General features: G+C 26.4%; 1 protein-coding gene across 1 annotated transcript; it reads right to left on the minus strand.

Annotated features, from left to right (window-relative positions):
- Positions 1-5,385: 5,385 nt before the first annotated feature.
- LOC113859787 lies at positions 5,386-11,843 on the minus strand. The gene is made up of 2 exons (XM_027492475.1): positions 11,822-11,843; positions 5,386-6,944 (listed from the first exon to the last, which is right to left on the minus strand). Exons 1-2 carry the CDS (start codon positions 11,841-11,843, stop codon positions 5,386-5,388), a joined length of 1,581 nt encoding a protein of 526 aa, XP_027348276.1.
- Between the last annotated feature and the right edge of the window lie 218 nt (positions 11,844-12,061).

Here is a 12,061-nt window from a genome sequence, read left to right on the forward strand (position 1 = left end):
TCTATGATCTAATAACTTTCAAGTTTTAGATTAAATATGGTATTTAAGTTTGTTTGTATAATTATTTTATAGTTTGTTAATAAATGTTTCTTCTATATTTTAAGTTTCCTCACATGACCACCATGGAACAAAAGATATAAAATAATTTTGATCATTCAAATGATCCTACACAAGTTGACACTGGCAGCGGAAAAATAGGAGGGTGAAGCTTTATGAAAGCATTAAGCACACCATGAAAAGGAATTGCGAACCTTCTTAGATGCAACTGCTGTATTTTTTTCCCAAATGTGATTTTATGACGTGATTTTGCAGAGCCAAACAACGCAACAGATTGCACTTTAAGGATGAAAAAAAAAGAGAGAGAAATTATGTATGCAAAAAAAGAAGAAAAAAATAGAACTCAAAGTAGGCACAAAAAAAATTGGGGGATGTTAAAGTCGTAAAATCTCATCTTATTTATGTTTATTGGTTTAAATTTTCACTTGCTTTTAAGTTTTAGGCATTTATGAATCCCTATTCATAAATAGGTTTGTTTCACAAAATTGAGCTTAATCTGTAATTTGTTATATTGATTTGGTAAAAAAATTTACTTGTCTTGACTTGCATCCATAAACGTCTAATCGGAAACATGGAAGGCTACAAATATCTTAAGAAATAGATAGGAAATTGAGGCAACCCTGTTATGAATAAATAGGATATAAGATTAAAAAAATATATAATTATTATTATTGAATAAACTTCGATTCAATTATTAATTGAGTGACCAATCCAAAATATTAGAAAGATCGATATAAAATAATATACATAAGGGAGATTTTAGAGTTTGGGCGTGGATGGGAATCCATTTTGACACATATGTGGATAAAGAATGATGTGACATGTGATGGGATTATTGACTGGTTCAACACTTTGTGATATTGAATTCATGATTTATATAATTAGAGAAGGATCAGGAAAAGATAGCTATGAGCAGCCACACTTATTAGTGACGTGTGTCCTTTCTAAAAGGGGTGAGCTTATGGCCTATGACTTTGGACCAAGGATAAGCACTACATTATCCAATATCAAATGACAATAATAAAATAACATCAAAACGTTATGCTTTGTGGCTTCTAACTCAACAGGTAATTGGAGTCAGCATCCACTTTTCGTAGAATATTCTTCTTCCCTTCCTTTCGTTCAAATTTTAATTCTCTTCGATATTATTTTTTAATTTAAGTATAACATTTATATATTTGCTTTTAATTTTATTTTATTTTGAATAATTTGCAACCAGAGAAAATGAATGGAACCGTAATTTTTTATTTTACCCATAATTTATTTTCTGATACAGTGACGTGTTGCGACTTTCATGCTCGGTGCTGTCAACCTTTTGAGACTGATTCACGTAATACATATCAAGTTAAAAATATACTTTTTAAAAAAAAATTAGTCAATTTATAGGTTGGGGTAGTTTAAATTTACAAGATGAAAATGTAATTTTTTTATGTTTAACTTTTGAAATTTAAAAAAATAAAAAATACAAGTTTCGTTACTTAAATTTGTGAAATTTAAATATAAAAATTATAAAATTTAACTTTTGTTATTTGGAGAGTGAAACTTTTTTCTTTGATGCATAGTAACATTGACTTGTAAAATTGGTTCGTGTTTTTAGTTGCTAAAATATTTTTTATTTTCATTTTTATGGTTCATTACTTAAACAAACGAGACTTTGAAACATGTTATCATGGTTTACCTTTTGGATCTTCTGTAGTATTGATGAGAATTGCATGACGTAATGCGTTTTTATTTAAGCGAAATAAAATTCGCTTAAACAAATTTAACAAAAAGTAAATTTAGCTTAAATCAAAAAAATTTGTTTAAGCAAATTTAGTAAAAAAAGTGAATTTTCACTTAAGCTAAAAAATTTACTTAACTCAAAATTGTGAAAAATTTCAAAATTTATCTTCTTCCTCTCTAAACTGCAAAAAATTTGAGAAACATTTGTTTCTCGATAATGTAGTCACACTTTACGATCATACAACAAAAACTTAAGTGTTTCAAAATATGTAATATCACAACTATTTTTTAACTAATTTCTCAAAATTATCATTCTTATAATCCTTATCATCATTCTCAATAATTTAACTTGATTCTAAATAGTTCTACCTCACTAATGTTTAACACAAGTAGCACACTAAATAATACATTTAAAAACATTTATATTAGATCATATGGTCACACTTTATGATCATAATACAAAAACTTAAGTGTTTTAAAATATGTAATACAACAACTATTTTTCAACCAATTTCTAAAAGTTATCATTCCTATAATTCTTATTACTATTCTCAACAATTTAACTTGATTTTAAATGGTTCTATCTCACTAATATTTAGCACAAGTAGCACATTAGGTAATACATTTGGAGTATTTGGTAGGATAAAATATATAAGAATCTTTGGTAACTAGGTAGTCATTGGTGAAAAACAAAAGTTTCTCAAATCTTTTGCAATTTAGAGAGAAAGAAGATAAAGTTTTGAAATTTTTTACAATTTTGGCATAAATGAATTTGTTGGTTTAAGCGAAAATTCACTTTTTTACTAAATTCGCTTAAACGAATCTTTTTTGCTTAAGCCAAACTCATTTTTTGTTAAATTCGCTTAAGCAAAAACACACTGCGCCTTGCAGTTCTCGCCAATACTGCAAAGGATCCAGATTCCATTTGGAATATTTAGTGAGATAAAATATGTAAGAGTCTTTGGTAACTAGGTAGTCATTGGTGAGAAATAAATGTTTCTTGAATTTTTTGCAGTTTAAAGAGGAAGAAGATAAAGTTTTAAAATTTTTCACAATTTTACTTTAAGCAAATTTTTTAACTTAAAGTGAAAATCTACTTTTTTTTATTAAATTCGCTTAAGCGAAGACGTACTACCCCTGTAATTCCCGTCAATACTTCCTATCAATACTGTAGAGAATCTAGATCCATAAGTTCAATACTATCTCCTCCCTGTAAATGTCAAACCTGAGGCTAAAAAAAAATCACTTTATCAATTTTTTTTTTCAAATATGCATTTTTTTTAATTATTGATAGTTAAGTGTTCGTTACGTAGTCCTTAAATAAATTTTATTTATTGTTAATATTATTAGCAATATAAAAATAATAATTATTAACATATCTAGTTATAATTATTGAAATACTTGATAGTTACTTATTATTATTATTATATTAGAAAATAAAGTTTTGTAAATACATTATTTAAATAATTGATAAAAGTTTTAGTTAAATGTATTTTAAATTTCAAAATAATTGATAAATTTATTGTTGTCATGAAATTTTTATTTGAAATCATTTATAGATAAAATTTTAAAGTGTTAAAGCGTTAAAAAAAATAGTTATTTATGTGTCATCATTACACAAGTTTTGCAAGTCAATATAATGTTTCAATTTTATAATTTTTATTTAAAATTTACAAGTTTGAATAACAAAAATTATTTTTTTAATTTTTTTTACTAGTTAAAAATAAGAAACTAGTTTCTCATTTCAATCCACAAATTTAAACTACTCTAAACTTATAAATTACCTATAATCTTTTAGTAATTTATTTTTATATTTATATTTATCAGGTTAATTGGTTAAAATTTAGATATCATATAACGGAAAAGGTAAATAGTGTTAAAATACTTATTTGCATAGGCTGAATTCTTATTTTTAAATTTAAATAATTTTTTAATTTTTTTAATATCACTAAAAATTCCTCAAAATGATTTACGTAGTATTATATTATAATATTATAAATTATAATAATAAAACTAATAAAATAATAGTAACAAGATACTATAATAATAAATAAAATTATAACACATTAAAATAATATTATAAAATTAATAATTTATAAAAAATATTGTTAATAAAATTTTAATAGTACTAAATAAAATATAGTGATATTATTAAATTTAAAAGTAAAACAAGAAAATTTATGAATTATTAATACAATTTAAATAATATTTTTTTGTAAAATTTTAAAAAAGAAATATTTATTGTTACTAAAATCATAATTTTTTTTAATAATACAATGAAAAAAATAGGTATTTTTGATATAGCATAATAACAGCTATTAACATTAATAATAATATAAATATATTATTATTATTAAGATATATATTTAAAATGTTAAAATTTTATTATTGTATTTTTATGATTTTCAATTTCTTTCTCATATTACAATAGTTAAGTATTACTTAATTTGTCATTATTTATGATTTTTATAAAATGTATTTATTTTTATTTTATCTTTGAATATTATTATTTTAAATTTTATAAAAAATAAAATTTAATGTTTTATAATTATTTGTAATTTTAAAATCATTTAAGAATAATTAAAATAAATTTAACGTAAAGAATAAATTCTCTTGACATATTATAAAAAATAACTATAATAAATATTTTTGTGAAATAAATATAAAGTTGTAATAATTATTATCACTTACATAAAATAATGATGGATTATTTTTAAAAAATTATAAACATAATAATTATTTTATATCTTATCTAATATTTTATACTTGTTGATAAAATATTTTATATCTATTATTAATTTATTATAAAGTTAATATCTAACATTGAAATTTTTATTTTTGATATGTAGAAGGTATGCATATTTAATTATGTAGGGACTGAACTAATTTTAATTATGTTAGAGATTAAAATAAAATATTGATGTTAGTTAAATAGAGTAAAATGAGGTTAATAGGACTAAAATAAAATGTTAGTTAAAAACTAAAGCAAAAAGATATTACAAAATTAAGAAAGAAAGTGACTATTTACTCTAAATCTAGGACTATAGAAGAGGTTGTATTCGGTATTGCATAACCCCATATGCTGCTGTTCTTTTCTCTGCATTTCATTGTGCGGGTGCTGTTTCACTTGATGCAGATGCCTATTCATCAATTTCATAGAATCATAGCCATGCTTTCGCTGCTACTGTAAGGTCACATATTTTGTATATCGCTCAATGGTCTTAACTTCTTTGGATAATGGTTGCGATATATGCACACTAGTTATTATTTTAAGCTTCGCTGATTATACACACACACAAGCGCTGTGTAATAACAGAATACACAATACTATAAAATTTTAAACAGATTGAATTTGGATCATTGGCATCAAGCATAACATAAGAAGAATTTGCATAGAAGAACCAATATGCAAATTTTTAACAAGGGTGTATTTATTCTTTCAATAAAATAATATTCATAGCGTTGGTCGTGGCCATGACAACTTAAGTTGAACGTGGCTGTTTACAGTAGCAGTGGTAAGTAAAGAAAACATCAAACTTAGGGAGAGATAGAAAAATGTAGAAAGATATATATATAAATAACAAAGCTGATAATGAATTTACGCATTCAATCACTAACGCAAAGCTCAAGAAGTGTTTTCATTGCTTGCTTTTTCACTACCTTCCCAAACACCTCTCTTCCCAACTTGAAGATTTTTTCCATCTCCACATGGCCACCACTATTTTTCTTCAACTCCTCCATCAGCAACTTAAGTAACCTGTGGTCACCACCCACAACATCTGAGATGCTATCAACCACAGCATCCAGTGTAGGAATCCTCCTTCCCCACCTCTTCATAACCCTCTCTGACCCATAAGCCTCTGAATATGCACTCCAAAATGATGCCCTCAAATAGGCTTTCTCTTTGCCCCTCACTTTCCACCTCTTCATTTGTTCTTCTAACTTAAATACCACACCCCCCACATCCATCCCTCTTTCAAGACCAATCTCAATCTCTTTTATCTCTTGTTTGGAGAACACTTCCCCCTCAAACTTGCATCTCTTGCACTTACAATGAATCCCCCAATTCACTGACATATCCTTTCTCTTGCTCAATGGAGACAAAGGATCAAGGTAAGCAAAAGTTACCTCTTCACCAGCCTTCAAATCTTTAGAAGCATGAACTATCAAGTAGTCCCCAACATGCAATCTTCTTGTATTGGGACAACACGAGTGGTTTATAAACGAAGGGAGCAGCCACAACCCAACACCATAACAATCGTTGTTCTTCCTCAACACATTGGCTGAAACAGCATCCTCAGTGAGAGAATTGACATCCAAAATAGCAAGTAACTTAACCATATCAACCTCCTCAGAAGACTTCACACTCTCCAAACTCTCAGGCCTAAAGAGATCCACATTAGGCACCTCAAGTTCATCCTCATTTTCCTCCCCACTTGACAACAAACCAATCAAACCCCTCGTTTGGTGACATTTTCCAACAAAGTCAGAAACTTTATCAATGAAATTCTTCCACATAGCTAACTGTGCCTCCTCACTCAGATCTTTCCCTCCCAATATACTCCTCTCCACTGCTATTGCCTTGGTGACCAGGATCAAAGACCCTGCATCAATGTTCCTAGTTGCAAACAATCCACGACCACTGATCTCAGATTTCTTGATCTGCACTGCACCAATGAACTCAGCAAGTTCTGGAATCTTGCCACGAAACCCATTTGCAACCCAATCTGAGAGGTCCAAAGACCCAGTCCTTGATAAAAATTCCAACTTTTTGCATTTCTCCAAATACCCACTTAGGCATTCAGAGTTCCCACCAAGTTGAGGGTCAAGCATAGCGGTTCTGAAGCATTCCATGGCCATGGAGTACTTGTTGAGCCAAAGCAAGATCTTCCCTTTGCACAAAAGGGTCTTGGAGTGAGTTGGGTCCAGTTCCAAAGCATGATCACAATCTTGCAAAGCACAGTGAAAGTCCTTCAACTTGGACCTTGCTTCAGCACGGTTGCATAGAGCTATGCAGAGGGATTTTCGAAGCTTTTGGAGGTGAGAGGGTTTTTGGGTGCAGACGGTGATGAAGTGGGAATAGGCATCGATCGAGTCCTTCCATTCTTCTCTGATGAAAAGCTCTGTGGCTTTGGATCTGAGAAATTGCAAGTACTCTTCATCTTCTGCCATTTCTAAACGTGGCTTTTCTATTCTGTGTCTAACTAACCACTCTTTTCATTGTCTTTTCAACTGGGAGCTTCGAATTTCAAATTTCTTCCTCTGTAACGGTCACATTTATTAAATTATGTAACTTTTCTCTATTTTGCCTCCTTCAGAATTTGAGAAACGCAATGACTAATAAATGGGCTATTAATTTCATTTATTATTATTTTTCAATCAACCTTGCACGATGTTTTTTGAGCCTAAATATATTTTATTTCAAAATATACAAATTTTAATTTTTATAAATTTTTTTATCTATATTTTCATAAATTGTTTGTTTAGATTTATTTTTTTCAACGATGCTATCTCATAAAAAAATAATAACACAAAAATTAGTACATGCTAACATTCAGATCATCATTTAACTGAGACCAGGGAGAAAAATTAATAATTTTTAAAAGTATAAAAATTAAGAATTAAAATAAAAATTTATTGTTTTTGAGATAAAATATCCACTTTTACTTAACTTTTTAATTCAATATTAATTTAAATTTAAATATTTTATAATTTATATTTCAATTTTATTTAATAAAAATATTTATTATTAATAATCTGAATAGTTAAATCTTTAAAACTTAGAATCCAATTAAATCTAAATATAAAATCATATAGTATTTTTAAATTATTTATTAAAACTTTAATTTAATAATACTAATGTACAAAAGAAAGTACTAGTCGTTGTATAAATGACCGAATTGAATAATGACACAAATGATAATCTCATTCTTTATTTTTTTAGCATCTAAATAATAATTTGTCACTTTATTCGTTACTATAAACTTTAAGACATCAATTTCTTTAAATTCATTACTATCCCTTAATATTTTAGTAATTAAAATAAGAAAAAATTGATGAGAATATAAAATTTTGAATGAAAAATAGTCATAATAGTTTTAATTGATATATATATATATATATATATATATATATATATATATAGTGCTTTATTTTAGGATAAGAAAAGTCATTGGGCTTAAAGAAATAAAATAAAAACAAAATAAAAATTAAACAATTCTATTTGTTGTATAAATGAATAATGATATAAATAGTAATCTCATTCTTTGGTTTTTTTTCAACTGAACAACAACTTTTTAATATTGTTAAAATAGTAAATTTTATTTTATTTTTCATTATAAAAATTAAGACATTAATTTCTTTAAATTCATCATTATCCCTTAATATTGTGTTAGTTAAAACAAGAAAAATATTAATCTGAGTATGAATTTTTGAATATTTAAATAAAAATAGTTATACTATTACATTTTATATTGTTTGATAAATTTTTCAATTCGTATAACATTATTTTAAATAACATGTATTTATATTTCCTAAACTAAAATTTCAAGGGAAAAAATGGTATCTTATTTTATGACAAAATATTGTTGAACTTAAAGAAACAAATGAAGACTTGAAATTGCGATCTATCATATGCAAGATCTAGATTAATCTCTTAAAATTGAATGTAATATATTTTGAAAATAAACAATATTTTTTTTGTTATGAATGTTATATTTCGATTAAAAGTCAACACAAAGTTTTCATAAAATTAAAGTGAAGCAAAATCACCATTACTTTGTGAAAATATCAAACAAATAAAATTTATATGTAAACAGGACACTATAGAACCAAACAGATAGGTTTTCCGATAAAGCTTAGTAAAAATGTGACACGAGTATAAAATATTTGTGTGTCATCTGAAGATTGGAACAAGTAGAAGCATAGATTGGAGCATGTTATTAGTGTGTCTCACATAAAAGACATAAATATAGTTAAAATGTTGGCAGAAAAGGAAAGTGTGGTAGCTACAATACAATTGGAGGGTGAGACTAAATCCCCTGCTGGCTGCACCACAGTTATCCTTTTTATCTATTGGATAATTATGTGTAGTTTTATCCTTTTCTCAACCACAAAACGGTTTTTTTTTGCCTATATAGGTTCAATGGAAAAACAATTTCTTCAGATAGAGTATTTTTAAAATAAATTCGCTAACTAAAGCAAAGAATACCACATGAATGAAGTATCAAAAGATAGAGTGTCGATACAAAATAATTTTTTTTAATTAAAAGTGTCATCAAATCTCTTACTAACATTAACTAAAGAAAGGCATATGTTGTGCTATTAATAGAAAGATTTTTTAAAAACTGATTTATAGATATAATTTAAATACGTGGAAGTTTCTTAATGTGTCGAATGACTCATATCCAACTTTGGTGTTAGCACTAGTTGGACTAACATGGATGTTGACATGTTCAAGACAAACACATCGTTTATTGGTCCATATGGCATATTTTCTAAAAAATTTCTTACCTGTCCCTCTCTCCCTTACTTTTTGTCTACTTTATCTTCTTCGTTAAGAAAACAATAGAAGATGATAAAAAAAAAAGAAAGAAAGATACATAGCAGTAGAAGAAGATATCATTTTACAAAATTTTGCTATTTTTAAAATTTGTAACATAAGAAGTTATTTTATTTTATATTAGATATAAATATTAATATATTTATAGAAAAATAATGCTTTTTTTCTTTTTACAGGAAAAATTTCTTAGAGAACTATCAACTTTGAGCAAGAGTGAGGGGTTGTTTGATCCAGCATTCAAATACCAAAGGTTAGTAAAAATTTAAATTATATATTTTTTTAATTTTTTGCATGCGAAAAATAAGAAAATAAGAAAAATACAAAAATGAGAAATATAAAAATAAGAAAATATAAATATAGAAAAATAGAGATAATAAAAAATATGATAATAAGAAAATAAAAAATTATATTTTTAAAATTAGAATTATCAGATATATAATTAAAATATTTAAATTAAAATTTATAATATATATATTTTTTTAGAAAACTGCATTTAAAAGTAAAAATAATGTTGATATTATTTAGTTATATAAATATTATTATGTTAAAATAAGTAAAGTTTAAACATACATAAATATAAATTAAATGAGAAATATAAAATAATTAAATTAGATAAATATATCAATTAGAATTATATGTAATTGTTAGTAGGTTAATAAATAAATAAATAATTATAACAAAATAAAATTGAAATAATAAAAAAATATGTTAATTAATAATTTTACATTATTAAAAAAACTGTAATTGTTAAATTTGTAAAAATAATTTTAAAAAATATTTTGTCACATAATTAAGAAATAGTAAATAATTTAAAATCGTGAAAGATAAAAATATAGTTATTGATCACTTAATTATAAATTAGATTATTTTGAAAAAAATTTAGAGTAAAAGAATAAGGAATTAAGTGAAAAAAACATAAATATGTTAAATTTTAAGTTTTAAATAACATTGAAAATGTTAATTTAAAATATAAAATACTGAAAATTGAATAAATTAAATAATTAGTAATTTAGACATTTGAATCTTTTAAAAAGTTTGTAGTTATTTATATGATTTAGATTAATAATAATAAATTTATGTGTTAAAAATATTAATTTAAGTGTAAAAAAAAAGCAATAGTTGATTATATTAGTAAAAAATTAGATAAATAAATTTTCTATAATGATATTTGTAATATATAATTTTTTGTGTAAACTGTTATTGAAATATAAGCTGTAGATTTACTAATTGAAGGTAAATTTAGTAAAAGAGTTATTTTTGTTAATACAATAATTGATAGAGTTTATTTAAGATAGAAAATTGTTTAATAATAAAATAAAATTATTTGTTAAATTTTGTTGCTTATATTGAAAATATGAAATTTATAGTTTACTTGTTTAAACAGATTTCAGATGGCATCATCTTTATCTTGTAGTAGAGTATTAAATCCCAGCGTTGAGGATGGTTCATTATTGCGCTATTAGTGTATTCATGTTCCAGAGCATATTTGGGATGGCCGTGAACATCTAATTTTGAGAGTGAAGAGAGGTCATTTCATACGTGCTGGCATGGAGGGAGTTCCAGTAAAGATTATTCCTCATTTAACACTAACAGGATTTATCGGAGTAACATAGTTGACTAGTATTCCTATTAACCGCCAATTGATTATAGTTTTGATAGAAAGATGGAGGTGAGAGACCCATACATTTCACATGCCTCCTAAAGAGTGTACTGTTGCTCTTGAAAACATTGCTATTCAGATGGGTCTTTGTATTGATGGAAGGTCAATTATTGCCCTTACAGGAGGTGACTAGGCACTGATCGTTGATGATTTGTTGGGAATTAGACCACCTAGTTCTGCATTTATAGGGAGTAGCTTGAAACTTACTTGGTTGGATGTACATTTTTCCCATGTTAGCTTGCACAACCAAAATGCCCTTCAACTAACTTGGTTTGCTAGAACTTATATTTTGAGACTGATAGGTGCATTTATGTTAGCGATCATTCTAGTAGCAAGGTCCTCCTAGTTTGGTACCTTCCATTACTTGAGGATTTAGAAATCACTGCGCAATATAGTTGGGGAGCTGCAGCGTTAGCATTCTTATACCGAGAGTTATACATGCCCATAAATATTGATCAGTCTAATATTGGAGGATTGACTCAACTAGTGATGATGTGGGCGTTGGATAGGTTTCCATTTCTAACTCCGGGTAGTCCACCCTACACATGGAATGATCTTCCTTATGATGTACGATATGCCTACAATGTTTATTTTTTCATTAAATATTTACACAAAAGTATTTTGTTACAAGTATTCGTACTGATATTTATATTTGTATAGGTGGTTAGGTTTTCAAAATTATAGGAAAGGGAGAAAGGATCTTGCATACTTTATATTCAAATTTGATCATTTAAAACATGATGAGATATTTTGTTAATTGTTAATGATCTATGTTATCATCAATGAATATTTATGAATAACTAAATTAATTGTTTTTTGACTTGCAGATTGTGTGGTAACCATATAGTATAAATTTAATGCATACTTTGTCTGCCATATGCACTGAGGACATGCATCTTTAGAGAGCAATTGTGCCACTTATTTGTTTTCATATGTGTGTATAGCACCAGTCTAACCGTGTCATGCGTCAATTTGGGATAGTACAACATATTTCTTATACTCCTTATCAGCCAGACTATCTACATCACATTACTCTTAAAGGGGAAGACCATTGACAATTA

The sequence above is a fragment of the Abrus precatorius genome, unplaced genomic scaffold (assembly GCF_003935025.1).
Source record: "Abrus precatorius isolate BTA unplaced genomic scaffold, Abrus_2018 Scaffold2, whole genome shotgun sequence".
Classification (NCBI taxonomy): Eukaryota; Viridiplantae; Streptophyta; class Magnoliopsida; order Fabales; family Fabaceae; genus Abrus; species Abrus precatorius.

Coding starts and splice junctions, on each gene's coding strand:
- LOC113859787 (XM_027492475.1), bottom strand. CDS start 11,843: ATGGTTACCACACAATCTGCAA. Junction 6,945..11,821: donor GGTTACCACACAATCTGCAA/GTCAAAAAACAA, acceptor TAGAAATGGCAG/AAGATGAAGAGTACTTGCAA.